Below are 20320 nucleotides of genomic sequence, written 5' to 3' on the forward strand. Positions count from 1 at the left end.
CACAGGAAAATTATACCGTACAGCTTCATACCATTAAATCTACACGTTTTTCTCACGCTCGAGCTCCTCGCAACCTACCACAGTAAATAGTATTAGTTATTTCACATATTCAGAAAAACTGACGAAAAAAGCCATGAGTTTAATTTTCTGTGATCGGTAAATTATTGGTAATGACCACAAATATAAAGGCCGAGGCTGCATCAAAATTCGACCACGTATCTATAAGTCAAAATAATCAAGCTTCCTGCACCCTTTCCGCCCTTGAGAGCGACCACTTACTTTTTTCGCGCGTTCCGTTTCACACCACGCGCGGTACGACTATAAAAACCGGCGGCAACGAAATGAGAGCAATCAGTAGCCTTCGAGCAGTCTACCACAGAAGTGCAAGATGAGAGTTCTGGTTAGTTGAACCGCCTCTAAAATTGTGTTACGTGAATAGTGTTGTGCCCTAACATTAGTGACGTGATGTAAATACTGGATTGATGGAATTCGGTGTACGATATTGAAAGGGATTTTTTCTTTTCAGATTGTCGCCGCCGCCGTCCTCGCCTGCGCCGCAGCCGCGCCCTCTGGCGCCCTGCTGGCCGCACCCTACGCTCATGGCTTAGTGGGTCTTGCCAACCCCTATGCCGTAGCGCACGCCGCTCCCCTAGCCGTAGCCCACGCCGCCCCTGCTCTGCCCACCATCTCTCCCGGAGACATCCAGGGCGCCGCCATTGACGCGCACGTTGAGGCTTCCGACCACGCCCGCGCCGCCGTCGACGCCGCCCGCGAACTGCACGACCAGGCCTCCGAGATCCACGGTCAGGCCGCCAACGCCGCCGAAGATCACTCATGGCAAGCCGTAGACGCTGTCAAGACAGCCCAGGCTCAGTTGGACGGTGCCGCCGCCGGTGTCGCTCCCGTGCTGGCTAAGCAGCTTGCCGGTCACGTTGCCCCCGTGGCCGCGTACGCTGCCGCGCCTGCGTTGATCGGTCACGCCGCTTACGGTCACGCCGCCATCGCCCCGGCCGCGTACGCCGCGGCGCCTGCCGCCTACGCCGCTCCCGGTTTGGTTGCGGGTCACGCCATCGCCGGCAGCCGGTCTGTGGCCACCCAGTCCCTTTCCCAGACCCACCCCGCACCATACCTGCACGCGCCCGTCGCCTATGCCGCTCATGGTGCCTACGGACACGGACTCGCGCATGGATGGTAAACTGTGATAGCTTTTAGATACCAAATCTAATACTCAGATGTTTGGAATGTAATTTAAATGTAAAAAATGTACAGGCAAAATAGGCGAGGATGAGTGAATAAATGAAATAGTAAATTAACATGTTTTTCATTCAATTTGCACTATAATTAATGAAGACATCAAACTTTAATAAAAACAAAATGGAGCCAGTATTTGCGTACTCAATTACGAGCTCATTCGAGTGTACATAAAAACACGATAAGATCAATAATTACATATTTTAATCTATAATGACTATATTTTTTCACCGGTTTTCTAAAGAATATAGTAGATTAAAATCGGACAAATAAAATAAAAACGAAAAAGACTAAGTTTCAACTATTAAATGTAATTAAAAAATCACGCTTCAAAAGCGGAACTACAATATCAACATAACCTTGAACAAGAGTATATTTGTCGTACAAAAAATGAGTTCAAGGAATTGGAGCGACAATGAAAAAAAGGCTTCGAGTTTTAATAAACATTATATATCTCATATAGATGGTTGACAGCAAAGAAAAGTAAACATAAATACATGTCGTTTACAAAGACTATGACAAAGAAGTAGGTAATTTGCGTGGGATAATAAAAAATTTATTAATCAGATATAAACCCGCATCACTGACAGTGAAAATATTGCCTACACACATATTATAAATGCGAATGGTTAGATGTATCGATGTTTGTTAGAAGGTATCATCAAAACGGCTGAATGAATGTCGCTGAAATTTGGCATAGATGAAGAACGTAGTCTGGTGGAATACATTTTAGATTATATAACTACTAATTAAGTGTTTTTAAATTCCATGCGGACGGAGTCGCGGGCATAGCTGGTACGGTTACAAAACTGAAAGTGTGTTGTGGGCTGTGTGGCTTTAAATCAGAGCGAAAGGAACTTAACATTCCTTGAAACAAAGGAATACAGTTAAATGTCATAAGTCATGTGTCAAAGCAACCGACAAAGTAATAATCATAAATTAACGGTGTACTAACCCGGCTGAGAGAACTTTTTAAAAATTAATTAAACCAGACCTCGTACTGAGATCTTAACTAGTTTAATTATAATTATACTAAATATATATAACTCAAAAAATTAATTAATAACGTAAATCATTCTGTAAACATTAACATTTATAAGTATTTTTGTGACATATTTTGTTTCTTATAAAGTAGATTTAAAAATTATACAAAAGCTAGCTTTGATATCTTTACGTTAAAACAAGATTTAATTTTCCGAGAATTTAAAATGCTAGCCAAATTGAATTACGGCAAGATCTTATTGAGCGAAAAGAAATTTAATAAATATCTTCAATGATATAGAGACAACATATTGGATACATTAAGAGCATCTTTCATAATCTCCAAGTAATTCCTCGATAAGCTACTTGGAATTTATTTTTCAACTAAAGTCGTGACATTGTGAAATACAGTAGCAGAAATATTTTGACTTTCCAGAGTACCATAATTTACTAATAAGAGAGTAACTTTTGGATATCCATATATCTAGCGTGATCTATACAAACCTACACTTATACTAAGGGAGATTAATTAAGAAACGCCTGTGAAAATAAAACTGCAAAAGCTCTGCAGTATTATTTCGTATTCTTAACGCTGCAATGAGTAAACATTGATAACAGTTTATGAATATTGAAAGAACTGAAAAACGTTTTCAAAAATTTATCCATTTCGTATTGTTAGCATTTCGTGTTCAAAACTCAAAAACTCGTGTGCGAACCTAACCCTACTTCACATTTCCACATTAAAAAACGATATTCAACTCGGAACCTTATAAAACAGTGTATTTGATTATAATTTTGCAACTTTAAAATTAAAATACTTATGATCGAGAATACGTTACATATATAGTAGTGATGTAACGAATGTTGGATTTTTCACATTCGCGAATGCGAATGCGAATATTCATCTTCAATATTCGCGAATGCGAATGCGAATGTTAAATTTCAAATAAAGCGCGCGTAAAATGTTTGACATTTCGTGTCGGCCATGTTTAAATTGAACATAGCCGAGCCGATACTGGTTGAATGAACGAAGTTAGTCACAGAAAGTTCATTCGAAAAGTATTGTTTTGATTTGAGGTTAGTTTGGTGTTATTGCATTTCCCAAATTTAACCCAATTTTAAATAGAAATAAATATTTTTTGTTTTTGTAAAAAGCTTATTTACAAATAGTCAAGTATTCATTATTTGATTTTTTAAGTTTATATTTCATTATCATATTTAATTCTTAGAAAATATATAGTGGGATGGAAAAATATATAATTAAAGCCAAAAAGGTTATAAATTAATATTATACTTAGATTTGATTGGATCTCTGAAGTTCTGTTTTCACAAAAGATACTTGAATTTAGAATTAGATTTTTTTCAAAATATATGTAAGGCATGGACATTCATTATTTTTTCTGTGGTGGAGTTAAGTTGTGATTTTGTTAATATTTTAATTAGACTAACAAGAATAAAAGAGAAAGTGTTTCTAATTTAGTTGCTTACCAAAACTGTTCCATAATATTTTTTTTTAATTCAAGTATGGTTAAATAAAAATATATAAATCTTATCAGTTGTGTTATCATTTCATATGCAACCATATAATAATTTCCTTTTTGTTTGTTAAATACATTCGCTAAATATTCGCATCGTTTTTTGCGAATAGGAATGCGAATGCGAATATCGAAAAATATGCGAATATTGGCGAATGCGAATGCGAATGCGAATATTCGTTACATCACTAATATATAGCATAAGGAACATTCTAAAGCGGATCTGCTGAGCTGCCAATAGAGGCTAAAAAGTCGTGAGATATCTCGTTGTGTGACACGATAATAACGAAACGCCTGAGAGAATCGCAATTGCAAAATTTGCTGTTGAGAAATTTCTACACGCGATGTAAGAGAGGCGTAATACAAATCACTATATGAAGATAAAACGAGTCACAAATTTATTTATCTTTAAACGGCTATTTTTAGAGTTAAGTTAAATGCAGATGTTATTTTTTGGAACGAAGTTCCTTATCGCGCGTTATGAAAGGGGGCTAGACGGAAAAAATTCTTACGAAAAGTTGTCACGACACTTTTTGCTATATCACCATGGCAACGACGTGACAATATATAACGAAAATTCATAGAAATAAAATGTTCTTCTTGTGAAGACTTAAGTTTTTTATTTATAGAATAAACATTGGTTCCTTCAATAATTAAACTTCGTTCCATCCGGGTGTCCCTTGACACTTCTCAAGTTTTTTGTAAACAGAATAGTTGGATAGAACTGTGTTTGCAATAATGCAAATTAGTTTTGTAAAAATAAATGGCATTATCAAAAAAAATATTTTACGTTATGAAATACTTTTTAATAATTGTACAATGTAACTAAATTTACCTACTTTCGTTTTACTTGAACGTTTGTAGAGTTAAGTAACCTGAACAAAAGACTTCAACGCGCTTCGTCATTAAGAAATCCTAATTCACTGATGTCATTAACTTTTAATTTTTAAAGTCATGTGCTAAATTAAGCTATAACATGCATCATATTTTTTTATAATATTCCTTATGATACTTATTAATTAAGAAAGAAATTAAGATTCATTATTCTAGTATCAATTTAAAATGATCCACAGTTTACGATGCAGATTAAACCCTGCTAGACACCTTGACTTTAACTAGATAGTTCTTACTATACATTTTAAACTGAAAGTGTGGAGGTAAAAATTAGAATTGTACTGTGTAACTAACTAATTGTGTATACACACTTCTTTTGCCGACACACTTGTATTTAAACATGTATACCTCTTTTTTCTACGAAGAGAAAGACAAAGATGACTTGACGCTCGGTATGACATGAAATCATAGTCATACCGACATGGATTTGACAGTTTGAATGCTACACGATTGTGTCGTGGCGGGGTGATACGCATGCGCGTGCGCAGTCGCGGTCGTTGCCCGCACGTCACGGTTCAAGAGCGGCGGAAAGTGATCACGGTAATCGCCCTTGCATAGCGATCGCATACTGTGATTAAGACATCTTTGTTTCCAAGCTGATCCCTATCAAGAAATAAATGAATTTTGGATAAATTGTTGACATGACCTTTGAAATAAATGGGAATCATGTTTTTAAAATAATTTTCAGTCATATAAATAAAGTAAAGCTTATCGTTGTAGTAATTTCAAGCCTCCAATCAATTATAATGTGTAAAAGTGTTTAGAATCCTAGACTGACTTATCGTTAGTTTTGAGACCAAATCCCCGTATAAAACATATTGTTTCCTTTGTCTTGTCAAAGATGAGAGAGATATATAGGGATTTTGATCTCAGAAATCCACGATTAGTACGATTGATATTCATTAGTCATTAACATTTAGTATAGATTTTTTACTAAATCTACACTAACGGAGCCACTAATGACTATTTAACAACCTTGAGTGCGGCAGTTCATGCTTTATGGCGAGTGTTTTTTAGAGAATTACTCAGGAAATTGAGCTACGCCCATTCTAAGAATAAAAGAAGGAAGAGTGTTTAAAAAATAGATTGGACTAAATTGGCACTGACATTTGACATTTAGCATTTCTATTTTGGATTAATATCAGTAATTAATCCTACCAAAAAACCATTAAACTAACTTCTTATTAATGTAACGTTAAGAAGTTATTAGTACCTATATTATGTCAAACGATATGAACAACTTACCACTGTATATTTAAACATCAATATTTTTTTGTAGAGCAAAATATTTTTTTATAATTTTCATTAAAAATATATAATTCTTTAAAAAAAATAACTGTTCAATTAAAAAAATAAAGAGGCGTGCGTACCTTACTTAAGGCGACACAAAACTAAAAAACCCTATGCGGACGTCTTGCCTGAAATTACCGGGAACATCAATTTACCTGTCGTACCAGGCCACTGACATTTTTAAAACTATAACAATTTATAAAATAAAAAAACTAGACGTTGACATTTATTAATTCCAATAAAAATGACTTGTAAGTACCCACGTACTCAGCAGACATACCAATTTACATTTTGTCCTTACCAATATATACATATACAGAAAGAATTAAAGCATGTGTCTGTCTGTTCTTCTTATCTTATTAATATAACATGAAAATCTTTATTTTAAACAGAATTTTGAATTTTTAAATATCACTTAGAAATAAAGACATTTAACTAATCATATTAAAACATACACAGTACATCAATGTTCCCCACATTAATGTACTGTGTATGTACGGAATCAAACCGTACGCTCGATAAACGGATGTTTTCCGTTGGGCCAATCAACCTGTAAATCAATCGGTCCAATGGTATTTTTTACCATTGCTCGGTTTCATACAACTACTGGCAGAGTGGCAGATGTTTCCTTTGAGACTTGTGAGTGCTTGTAATATTTAAAGGAAAATGTTCGCGATGTCTGCTCTACAACTAGTATTACATTTGAATCTCTTTGTTTCATTATTATGGGAAAAGTAAATTCCAAATATAAAAAAATTCGAATATTGTGCTGAAAAAGATGACCATTATTATTTAACTGTAGTAGAAATTGTAGTTCACGAATTTTGGCATGAGTTTTAGCAAATTTGGATTTTTAGTACAGTTTAATCATTTCATACCTTTAGGGGTTTTCAAGTCCCTTATAATAGCACTCGTTCTTTAATAGTAAAACATTAAAAGAAAATTGAAAATATAAATTAAAGATTTTCTATTACACAATTACAATAAAAATATTATAACGCAGCCGCGTGTGAAAAAACTAATCTAAGAAGCCGCCCAAAAAACATGGATTCATTGCGTCGAAAATGTACCATAGCAATCAAACTGGCGCCCATCGGCTGTCAAAAAGCGCGCGCTTCCTGCATTCTTTCCGCCCTTGTCGGGCAACTTTTTTTTCAAGAAACTTAGCATACAGAATCCAGTCTTCTTGTTCTATATAGAGGTTGTTTGTGATGACGCGGTATTATAAAAACGGATCGAGACGAGATGAGGGCAATCAGTAGCTTACGAGGCATCTCGCACGATGAGAGTTCTGGTCAGTCTTGTGTTCCTTTGTTTGTGTGAATTTATTGTGATAAGTGATCTAAATCAAAGTGAATAACTTGCATGGTTTAACCGTTTAAGAAATTTAAATTAAAATCTTTAATTCCTTTTAAATTATCATTTTTCTTTTTGTAACGACTCGTTGTTTTCCAACTATTTGTGTTTAATTACCCATTTAAGAAATAATATTAATACTTTAATATTTAAAAAATCCCTTTGTCCATTAGTCGAATATTAGCATATTCATCTTACTAATACTAGAAATGCAAATTTTCGGATGAATGGATGGATGGATGGATGGATGTTTGTTAGAAGGTATCTCCAGCTGGTGATGATCTTGCTGAAATCTGACATAGATGTAAATCATAGCTTGGAAGAACACATAGACTACTAAGTTTTTTTGTTTAATTCCGCGCGGACGGACGTGCGGGCGACTTCTATGTATAATAATCATAATTTATGGTTTAGACCATGATGGAAAAATCGGTTTTCATAGCATATGATGATTTATGATAAACTAGGCTAATAACTTATTCTACTAGGCAAAAGTAGAGAAAAGTCAAAACTGTAACGTCATTTCTTTTAATGGGTAGTGAACGAGGAAATTCCATGTCATTACGATTCTAAACTTTGCAAACCACTCTAAGAACAGAACTACTTCACAGTACCAAGTCAAGTTACAAGTGATTTTTAATTGCATATATTATTTTAATACGACACCTAACTTGCAGTTAACCTTCGAGCAGTTATCACATTCTATAAATTACAATTGTAAATTCCTGATTGAAAGACGTGCGACAAACTTGTTTTAGTTGAATTTTATTTTATTCCAGATATTGTCTGCCGCCATCCTTGCTTGCGCGACTGCCGCGCCTTCTGGTGCTATTTGTTCGCCAGTTGTACCTTTAGCTTATTCTGCCGTAGCTATTCCAGCTGCTGTGCCCACTATCCCCCCAGGTGATTTGCAAGCTGCCGCCATCGATGCACAGGTGCAGGTGCAGGACCTTACAAGAGCCGCAGCCGATCAAGCGAGAGAATTAGCTGAACAAGCAGTTGAAAAACAAGATGAAGGCATCAATGAAGCCAACGACTTAATGAGAGAAAGGGCTGAAGAAAATTTCTGGGCAGCTGAAGAGCAGAAATGGCAAGCTTTGGATGCTCTGAAAACCGCCGAAGCCCAAGTTGATGGATCTATCGCCAGCGCAGCGGGTGCGGTTGCTAAGGCGTCGTACACTTTACCCGCCGCTATTGTTGCCCAACCAGTTGCCCAAAGCGCCGCTGTAGTGGCAGAGACAAAGAGCGCAGCCCCTGAAGCGGTTAAGGCGGAAGAAACAAAAGAAAAAGTTGAAAGCGATGCTTCAGCTGCGGTCAAATCTGCGGTTGCTGAAAGCAAACCTGTTGAAAATGTAGAGAAATCTGAAGATTCTGTTCAGGTTGAAGCAGCGAAAATTGAAACTGCCGCAGCAGTAAAAGCTTCGGAAGCGATCAACGAAGCAAACACTGCATTTGCTACCTTAACTCAAACGCACCCATCGCCCGTTATCTCTGCTGCCTTTGTGGCCCAGCCTTGGCTGAATCCCGGCATTGCGCCAATCTCCTATGTTCCCGGTTTGAAATCATACGTGCCTTCACTCATTACTAACTACAACGCCCAGCTCTTGAACCCAGGTTACTACAAAGCCGTGTGGTAACAATAATTCATTTAGAGTTCAGCAAAAAATCGTTGCTAAACAAATAAATTATAAGCGAGGGTGAGTTAAATTTTCTTTTTAAAAAAAAAGTGTTGATTTTATATAAGGACATTGAATTCCGGCCGCCTTCTTCCAAAAAGTGCCCCATTTTCGTCTTTGCTAGTCATGTGCTAAATTTTGTTCCTGTCAAATTTGATAACATCATATCAAATAAAAATCGGTAAAATACGAACTGCTGTTTCATTCCACCTTGATAACAAAGCATGCGAAAGACCAAAGGTAAGACCTTTGTAAGGAAAATTGTAATACAATTACAATAAGCATCATTTTACAAATCTACTTTTTCAACGTTTTATGTTATTCCTTCAGTAGAATTACCAGAAAAATTATATAAACACTTTTTGTCGATACGACTTAACGATATGTTTGAGGCTGTTTTCAAATTATCTTGTAAAAGTCTAAAGTGGTTGGTAAAAGTTTTTGTTAAGAAATATGTTTGATATCTACTATGATTTCTGTTCAATAACGTTTTCTAGTTAATTTAAAGCCAGCTTTATGAAATATTTTTTCAATATCCATCCGGAGAAGTCAGGAATTAAATTGTGTATGAAGATTTTTGAATACTTTTCGATAAAAATAACTGATTAACTATTGAAAGTTGTTTGAAAACAAATGCATTCAGCGGAAGAAGTCGCGGGCGGCAGTTAGTTTCTAATAAAATTTTCCATTCTCACTTATAACTTATGTTACTCTTTGTTTGAATTCATTTGCATTCGCCATTTCATGTTCAGAAGTCTTGAGTAAATAGAAAACAAGTATGATAATTATACACATAATTAACACATTTGGAATTCTTTAAAACATAAATGACGTAAATGATATGTAAAAAGTAAATTACTTTAAGGGTGTATATATGTCCTGTGTGCATAATAATGAGTGTAACATTTTAAACAATGTAAAATCACTACCTTATGCCAATTAAATCTTCCAATATGGTCCCCGATGTACGTTTCTTATATATAAAAAAAACACCAGCATTTATCCTTTTTAGACCTAGTCCTAGTCTCATTTATTTTTTTAAATGTTATAAGAATAAGGTTATAATGAGCTTTCGTGTTTCTAAAAATCATATCTATTGAATAAGTACAAAAATCATAATTGGTTCATACCGACCCAATATTCTATCCTTACTCTTAGTATATCCTTAAAAGCATAACAATGAATTTGCAGAAAATTTTCGGGTATTCACTCTTAGTAGAACTTTATTCCAAAATTCGTACCTAATTTGCACAAAAGAAATCTAACCTAAAATATGCTATATTGTCATGTCCATCGTTGTCCTTTAATACAATACGACGCAACAAAAGCGAATATAACTTTCCATTTCAAACAGCGTATTCAGATATTCTCCTCACGGGCCGCTCGAATCGGGGTGACCAGGACATGCGCGTGAAGCAAGCAAGCACTATGCGAATTGACTATATCGCCTTCGGTATTAAGTTTGTTAACCTTTATTACAGAAAATTCGTAACGTCTTCAGTTAATGATATAGTTCGACCTCTTATTCATTTTAGTTTATACAAAAACTTTTTTTAACTATAGTTGCTACTACATGCAGTTAGTGATGGGCAGATGATAAAAACTCAAAAGATATTAACTCGAGTTTTTATCCGAAATGGATAAAAACCCGTTTTTACCCATTTTTATCGGATATTTATCCAAAACAGTGGATATTTATGTTTTTTCGAGTCTAATATTTATTTTATTGTACCAAAACACACGTATTTCTTTGTTTTCGCTTATCCTGTCCCCACTCCCATTATGCCTATGCCGAGCAGTGCCCAGGTAATCGTCGTATGAACCGCACGAGCATCTAAGTGCCACTATAAGAGCTCATCTTAAGCTAGTATAATATTAGTTAATTAAAAGCTTAAATTAATAACTTTTGACGACTTCATATCATACGGTGTTAATGATATTTAAGGATATGAAATCTAAAATACGTTTCATACGAGTATTACCTAATATAACTATTCTTAAAAATGAAACCAAGAATCAATTTTTTTTAATCAAGACGAAGAACTAGAAGCAATGGGTTTTATTAACGAAATGACATGTTTTTTGCATATAAAAGTAATGGCAGAGTTAGCTGCGTATAAGGCAAAAGAAGGATTTTGGCAAAAACCTTTTATCTGGAAAAGCGTCAACGATTTGAGCCCCTTAACTTGGTGGAAAAATTATGTTCTTCAACAAATTTAAATAAAGTTGCAATACATATACTTTCAGCACCATGTACTTCGTCCGTGATAGAACAATCTTTCAGTACACACGCACACATTTACAATAATAAAAGAAATCGCTTGTTATTACAGAAAACGCTGCAAAAATTACTTTTATTAAATATAATCGGAATATGTTTAATTAAGTTGAAGGGAGTGAAAATTAAACGCAAGTTAAAGTTGTTTGTTAAAAGTTAACCATACCAAAATTATACTGCTTATGGGGCTGAGAGAAATAGGTAAAACAAGTGAAATGAAGATCCCTTGATGTATTTTGATAATATGCACGAATTGCACACACTTTTGTGAATTGAATTTACCATTTCACACTTATTATGACGACACTTATTTCACTATACATTCTCTAACACATTAATTCGATCTATTCACACTTGATTATTTTGATTGCAATTGAACCTGGAGTCAGTTAGTGGTATTCGTACCTCAAGTATTAGACTAAGTGTAATAGTATAAATGCAGGAAAGTGTTTTCGATCCTTCTTTTGATTTTGTTCTGTTGTTCACGTCTTTCCCGGACGCTCTGGTGCATCACACTTGCTAGCGAATTTCACATATATATCCATTATCAACTCGTTTGTTCACAATTCGACTCGCTAACAGCCGCCGAACATAGCTGAACCTACGAGCGTGGCGTCTCCAAGTTTCTAATGTAAAGATTCATCATCATCAACCTGCCCTTATCTCTAGTGATGCAACGGAAGTGTCTTACCGGAACCAGAAACGGAAACAGATGTCAAAAATAAATTTTAGCAGAAACGGAAACGGATGCGGAAACAGAAGTGTAAATAATAATAAAAAACATATTTACAAAAATATTTTTTTCGGTAAAAACAGTTTGTATTCGTTTTTAATTTATTAAGGCATTGGATATTGGTGTCCTTTAGCCTTCAATGTATGTATTTTTACTGCGCTGCAATAAGTTAAAATACGCGTTTTTTTAATTTATTTTCAGGAAACAAAATTACACTATTTACAAATTAAAGTTCACCAAACCACTCGTGTTGACAAACGACAAATATATTTCTAACTATATAATGATGATGATATATTACATGTTTATCAGTTATTCAAAAGTACATTAAATAACTCGTAAGTATGTAATAATCACATTTTGCCAGTTGTCAAATTTTATATGGACAACAACTAGACAGTTTACTCCAGCAAGAGAAACTGTTTGTTTCAAACAGCAGCAGAAAATATTACGCGCTTAAATTCACAAAATAGTACGTAAACAAACAAATGCGAAAAGTGCCGAAAGGCCGCGCACGGACTGCGCGTCTCGCGCCGCGCATTTGGATCTCTCAGCCGTCGTAAAGTTCCGTTTTATCTCCGTTATAAAAGTTGCGGAAACAGAAGCAGAAACGGATGTTGAAAAGCACGCGGAACTTCCGCACTTGCGGAAACGGAAACAGACATCCGTTGCATCACTACTTATCTCTATGGAGGGTCGGCACAGTATGTAATACTCTTCCATACATCTCTATCATCCGTCATATCTGAATTTACTCCCTTCTTACGCATATCCCCTTTTACATAATCCATCCATACTTTCTTTGGTCTGCCTCTACCTTTATAGCCATCCACATTCAATCTCATAAGTTTGTTTAAATGAACATCATCCCTCCGCATAACATTCCAAACCACGCTAACCTTCTGTTCCTCAATTTCTCGATGTAACGATTAACGGAGTAAATTAACGGGAGTTGAATTTAACGGAAGTTAATAAAAGCGTTAACACTTTTTCAAGTTAACTTAAAAGTTAATTCGTTAAGCAAAATGTTACCTTCGTTATTTACGATTAAGGAGTTAATGCCCACCTTTGATTAGATGCTTTTATTTGAACTATTTATTAATATTTTACAAAAATAGTTTTTTGTGCACTAATTATTATTATTATTATTGCTATCACATTACTTTAGCATAAGTATTTTGTCAAATTTTAACATTAATATTACATATGAGGAGGTACCTAATAATTGTGCATTCAAAAATTGTTTTTATCATTAAATTGATTAATAAAGCATGTTAAATATAATTTTATTTTTGTTTTTCTTTTATTACAATCTCGTATATTCGTGAAATAACAAAGTTTATGTTAAATTTCATTTTTAAAATTGCAGATAGTTTTTATCCATGTTTTTGGATAAAAACTCGACAAAAAGATAGAAATTATGGGTATTTATCCATTTCGAGTTTTTACTCGGTCGAAATCCCAACACTACATGCAGTACATTTATGTAGACTTATGAATGGGGTAGAGACGAAAAAAATGTTGCAGGACCACATCTAATATATAAAATTCTCGTGTCACAGTTTTCGTTGCCATACTCCTCCGAAACGGCTTGACCGATTCTCATGAAATTTTATGAGCATATTCAGTAGGTCTGAGAATCGGCTACTATCTATTTTTCATAATCCCCCCCCCCCATTTTTTAACTGCGCGCGGACGGAGTCGCGGGCGACAGCTAGTTATCTTATAAAAATTTTAACACTACAGTTGAATTAATAATAAAAGCTGTAATTTGTATGCAATAATATCTTAACAACAAAAGATTTCCAGTTCGAGATATCGCTACAAAAATCTGTACGTCACGTGGGACGAGAAATGATCGCTATGCGGTTTGGCCGCATTATCACGCCCTCTACCGGCTGATAACTATTGCACTACAATGCAGTTAGTGCAAGTTTGAACTTAAATATTCAAATACTTCTTAAAAAAATAAGTATTACTCCTTGAAGAAATTATGAAAAGATTATGTGAAGGAAGATATGCGTAAGAGAGTGAAATCAGTTATGACGTCTGTCAGAAATTAATGGAAGAAAAGTACATATTGTACCTCTTCGTATAGAAAAGTGCTGGATGATGACAATGAATATGTCAACTAACAACAGTTATTAGATTCGCTTTTGTGCTTCTATTGCCTAAATACCTCAAATATATTGTCTTCCCTGTAATTCTTTATGGAAAAAGAGAGATAACAATAATTTTTTCTATATGTATTCCGACAGAAAATACACAAACACAACATTCTAACGTTAAAGCAGCAATAACAAGAAACTGGGGTCGTTAGCACAGCGCCATTATAAACTACTAGCAGTTGCCCGCGACATCGTTCGCGCGGAATTAAAATATCTAGCAATAAATACCGATTGTGTAGCTTTACAACAGTGAAAGAATTATTCAAACCGATTCAGTAGTTTCGGAGCCTAATCAATGCAAATAAACAAATCTTTCCTATTTATAACAATACTAGCTGTCGCCCGCGAGACCTTCAGCGCGGAATAAAAAAAAATGAGTAGGTATGTTCTATAAACGTAACAAATTTTGTCAAGATCCGTTGAGCCGTTCCGGAGATACCTTCAAACAAACATCCATCCATCGATCCATCCATCTAAACTTTCGCATTTATAATATTAGTGCGATAATAAGATTATATTAGTATAGATAATTAGTTCATTAACATGCAAATTACCGAAAAAAAGGTAAAAAAATATTTTATTTATATAAAAATTCAATTAACAAAACCTATTTCATATTTCAATAACATTAATTTCACGAATTACGATAAATAATAAGAATTCTAAGAATTCTTACAATCACACATAAAACAAATTAAAAGAACTAGATTATGAGCCGTTTTGCAATTAATATCAATCATTGAGTTACGTACAAAAGTTAATTGATTTAATTTATAGCATTGTATTGTGAAGTTGTTTGAGGGACGTTATTAAGTGCACTTGCCCTATAAAATGTATTTATAAATGCAAAGATCAGTTGAAACATCGAGCGGGCGTCTGAAAGAAACTCGTTTCTCTTAACATATATGGACAATTACACAATATCGTTCTCATTATTTTCGCTTAAAGCAATTGTTATAACGAGTCAGAAATAATGAGACAATTTAACGAGTTAGGCTTGGTAAGGGTATTTTTGGTTGCTATGGATACCTTAAAACATAATGGTCGTTACCATAAAAAACTTAGTGTTCCAAAATTCAAATTCTTTGGGGGACGGTGTTCCTCGCGTCCGTAGGAGTTACTTGAGTGATACCTTACACGTGTCCCCTGGGTTGTGCTAAACGAACAACAATTTTCGGTAGTAGGTTCGACACAAGCTTCAAGGTTACTATCAAGGTACCTATCAAGCAAAGCCTCGCCGCCAAGCGACTTCTGTCGCGTTTCGGTGTGATGCTTGGTGAACCCTTATGGGGTTTGGGTATGGGATGGTATTGCATTGCGAATGATGTGGAGGCCTTCAAGTCTAGAGTGAAGAGGCATTTACAAAGCTAGCGCGTACCATCTTTAGACCAAATCATCACTTCATCAGGTGGGATCGTGGTCAAGAGCTAGCTTATTCAATATAAAAAAAGAAACAAATACATTTTAGCTTAAACATACGGCAACCCATTTATATCGTAATACTAGCGCCAGGCGCGAATTTTTAACAAATCATAGTTATTGAAACATTATCACGCACAGACGTGCAAAACGCGCATATACCGAAAGCAGTGTGGTGCAGCAGTGGATAATTATGGTAAAACATATCAATACGTTGACGTCAATAATATCAATCAGCGGCGGTCATAGGGTTAAAACACGTGTTTAACTAAACAGTAATTAACAGTATTGTTTGAAGTTATACAGTTAATTTTTGAGAATTACTGCACAAAGACATGAATATAAATGTCGTCAACCCTATATACATTACAACGTTCGATTTGTCACGTACGCACACGAGGACACTGATTTTATAATTAAATAATATATAGAGATTAAATTGTCATCGGAATGCAAGTAAATATACGAAAGAGGGCGGCACTGGGACTGGTCGGAAGGTCGACTAGATGATGAAATAGACCGGGCAAGTTGCAGGGATGTGGGCGATACCAAAAAAATTGTAAATCATTTCTTTATCCATAAACTTACAAAACTTTCAACAGACTTATGATAAAAAATTACTTCAACAACTAAAGTTATTTGTATTTTAAGTAGAATGATGCTCGCTATATTTAACGAGGAAGAAAAAAATATATCATTTGATCTTATCACTAGCAATCTTAGACTATTATAGAATGGACTAAGCTAGTGAATACCGAATATCATTGTTATCAAATCGATATCAAAAGAAAACTCATTTAAAAACGCAATAGACAATTAGTGAAAACATTACAGTTTAATTTTTCCATACATTTAACGCTCGACAAAATTCATTTGATATTTTATAATGCACCTTTTTAACCTATGTCCAATTATATACAGATTGAAATATTCTACTATAAACAAATCACTCTCATTTAAAATAAACAAACCGTATCATTATCTGTCGCAGTTAAATTGCATGGCCGTTATTAAGAAACAATTTCTAGAGCCTAACTAATTTAACAAGTCATAAATTCCACAACGTTTTATTTTTCTACGATTTGATTAAATACATTGTGAATAGCTTTAATTAAATTAACATTTGCAAATTTCGTTCGTAACATTTGTACTAATTTAGCTGGGGGAAAAAAAAACCTTTGTTTTTAACGTATTAAAGTCTAGTTTTGCATAATTTACAAAAAAACATTATTATAAAGTACGATAAATCACTATAAATTATAACTACTTTGGTGTAAGCGTTTAACGAACAAATTGGCATCTTTCCGCATTTCATTGCAACAGATGGTTACACGCCTCATTAGGTCGGTTCGATTCGTAAAATCGTAATCGACTCTACATAATTAAAATCAATATATTCACGCCATAGATATAACTATAGATACCTAATACAGAGACCTTTTATGTGGTAATTTTGTCTAGTGTTGTCATTAAAATAACGCAATTTACATAAAAAAGATCATAGACATTTCTAAAACACAAATTATTAATTTTACAACAAAAACAAAATAAATTTTGTATTTGTTTTAAATGTTTGTTAATGGCTTTAAATTTGTATTTAATAACTAGTTTTTACCCGCTACTCCGTCCGTGCGGAGTAAAAAAAAATAGAAAACGGGGTAAAAATTATCCTATGTCCGTTTCCTGGTCCTAAGCTACCTGCCCACCAATTTTCAGTCAAATCGATTCAGCCGTTCTTGAGTTATAAGTGGTGTAACTAACACGACTTTCTTTTATATATATAGATTATAAATACCAAATAGTTACAATTACTTTTATTCACAGCATATTCCTACATTTGGAAAATTTTTACCTTACACTGATGTACAATTGTGTCCGAACATTAATGACACATTTTTAAATCGTCATAAGATTAGACGTCATACTACATCTATCTTATTTAATATTAAACATGCGAAAGTTTAGATAAATGGATGGACGGATGTTTATTAGAAGGTATCTCCGGATCGGTTCAACGGATCTTGATGAAGTTAAGCACAGATGTAGAGCATAGTTTGGAAGAACACATAGGCTACTTATTTTTATTTTAAATGCGCGCGGTCGGAGTCGCGGGCAACAGCTAATCTGTATATAAAAGAAAGTCGTGTTAGTTACACTATTTCTAACTCAAGATCGGTCGAACTGATTTAGCTGAAAATTTATGGGGAGGTAGCTTAGAACTAGGAGACGGACATAGGAACTTTTTTATCTTGTGTGCTTTTTTTTATTCCGCGCGGACGGAGTCGCGGGTAAAAGCTAGTATGTATATATTTATGATTCAATTTAAATAACATCGATTGCAAAAAAACTTTAGCTTAAATTTCCTAACTTACCTATATTGTGCACAAAATATTTTTTTTATTACATCATTTCTTTATTTTAGCACATTAATAACATTATTTTCCGCACAGTTAATTTTCAACCGAAGTGTACATAATGCCTCAGATTCGTTTGATTAATTACAATTTGTTGAAATCATTCAACGATATTAATTGCAGTCGTCTATCGTCCTTAAACTGCATCATTAAAGCCTGCACTAGATGTACGAGTAAGTGCCACCATCTGTCACTTCACCGGCACTTGGCAATTGAACCGCTTTTCCACTAGCGCGATTAGCCAGGCGACTTCGGCCGCGGGTAAATGCCATTACTATGCGCAATGTAAGTAGTTGCATTTCTACTAGTGAAAAAAATTCTTAATAGAATTAGCAGTGGCGCGCACGCAGAGTCGTGCGGCTAGTCGCTTAGTGTAAAAGAGTTCTTACGAGCAGTTAATAACAAGAAATAAATAGTTGCAACCATTAGGACAGCAAATTGAATTAATATAGTCGCTGGCTGTCGTTTATGGAGTTTTTATTAAGATCGCAGTACTTCGTTTACATTAAAAGTATAATGATAATAAGGGGTATTAGCTATTACAAATATTTCAAATAAGAAATTTATAAAAATACACATATTTAAACCTTAAATAGACCGCCTTAAATAGGCTCTCATCCAATAGGGTAAGGTAAGGTAATAAGAGTGTTCTTAACTAAATCTAACTAATAATATAAATGCGAATGTTTAGATGGATGGATGTTTGTTTGAAGGTATCTCTGGAACGACTCAACGGATCTTAATGACATTTGGCACAGATGTAGAACATAGTCTGGAAGAACACATAAGCTACTTATTAAGTTTTTTTTTTAATCCGGCACGGACAGAGTCACGGGCGACAGCTAGTTAAAGAACAAATTTTAATACGACTAAAACCCCTTTAACTGCTATGTAATATTTATTACCCTGTTAGACAAAGTTCATGATTGTCAAGAAAATAATATTTTCGCGAAACATAAAATTACATTACAGCAAATTTAAATATTACTGATACTTTGTAAAGAAAGATATTTCTTTTAGTACGATATTTAGTACCGGAAAAAAACCTAATTAATTTATTCAAGGGATAAAAAATTAATTGAACACTTCTATAACATATTAGTTATAAAATTTATAAATAAACCTGATCCTAAATTGAGTGTAATGGTGTATTGTATAGTTTTAAGACTGAATTCTTGCTACGGAAAAATGCAAACTTGTTTCAGGTACTCTTTTTAACTGTAGAATCCACTGCTGTGACACTTAAGTACTTACTGTGGTCTCTATTTTGTCAAAAGGAATAAAAAAGATGACCAATATATATTATTGTTGAAATTGTTACGGCAGTAGAATTCTACGGTAACAAAAAAGTTGAAGAAACAATAGTGAAATTTGAAAGTAAAATGGTAATCGTCAGTTTCCACTGGCGAAAAACCTGTACAAAAAATATTGTTAGCTCTGTTTTCTCAAAAAGTATTAGAGGGATCAACGTATCTATATATATAAAAGAAAGTCGTGTTAGTTACACTATTTATAACTCAAGATCGGTCGAACTGATTTAGCTGAAAATTGATGGGGTGGTAGCTTAGAACTAGGAGACGGACAGAGGAACTATTTTGTCTTGTGTGCATTTTTTTTATTCTGCGCAGACGAAGTCGCGGGTAAAAGCTAGTGACTTTATACAAGTGTTTCATGCAATGAAAACGCACCCTTAGGATACATGATTTACGGGTTTATAATTGTAGTAGAATCTACATATCAGATAATTTAGTAATAAACCCCTTACCGTTGGTTTCTGACACCAGAATCTATGTTTAAACCATATCGTCATCCCTGTCATTATCTTTGACAAAACAGAGATAACAATATGTTTTAAACGACGATATAGGCCTCAGAAACACACGGTTAGTCATAATAATTACCATTCCATATTAAAATAAATATTAAATAATACAGAAAGAGACAAGTGTCCGTGTTAAAGTGTAGGACTGAAACTCGAGCGATATAACACCGGAGTTCCTTTTAAAATACCATTTATTACGTTGTTTTTTTTAAATTGTTATTGAAGCATAAGTAGCTTCCTGCTCCACCCAGCTGTGATCGGCTTTGTAGTCGTCCGTATGACATTTACAAAGTGCAGGGCTGTCGCTAACCATTATTTATTGAAGGTAAGGATTGTCTATAGGGATGTCAATTAAAGCTTGTGGGCCTAGCAGGAATATTTTCGATAAGCGCCTTCCTATCGTCAACGTCAATTATGTCAAAATTAGTATGAGATTTATGTCGTATTTTATTCCCAATAGGGGCAATACACAAATTTTAATATAAATTTTGCGGAAACGACAC

The 20320-nt window shown here is 34.5% G+C and overlaps 3 protein-coding genes across 3 annotated transcripts in view; 2 read left to right on the plus strand and 1 right to left on the minus strand.

Moving 5' to 3' along the window:
- LOC106715270 (WD repeat-containing protein 7) overlaps window positions 1-20320 on the minus strand; it is a 62774-nt gene that overhangs the window by 21271 nt on the left and 21183 nt on the right. The window lies entirely within an intron of this gene.
- Window positions 303-1313, plus strand: LOC106715273 (cuticle protein 63). Its single transcript, XM_014508521.2, has 2 exons — window positions 303-400; window positions 527-1313. Exons 1-2 carry the CDS (start codon window positions 389-391, stop codon window positions 1193-1195), a joined length of 681 nt encoding a protein of 226 aa, XP_014364007.1. The 5' UTR covers window positions 303-388; the 3' UTR covers window positions 1196-1313.
- On the plus strand, window positions 7210-9175 carry LOC106715271 (pupal cuticle protein PCP52). Its single transcript, XM_014508520.2, has 2 exons — window positions 7210-7245; window positions 8087-9175. The coding sequence occupies exons 1-2, from the start codon at window positions 7234-7236 to the stop codon at window positions 8942-8944; spliced, it is 870 nt and encodes a 289-aa protein (XP_014364006.2). The 5' UTR covers window positions 7210-7233; the 3' UTR covers window positions 8945-9175.

Source organism: Papilio machaon, chromosome 19, assembly GCF_912999745.1.
Source record: "Papilio machaon chromosome 19, ilPapMach1.1, whole genome shotgun sequence".
NCBI classification, from domain to species: Eukaryota; Metazoa; Arthropoda; class Insecta; order Lepidoptera; family Papilionidae; genus Papilio; species Papilio machaon.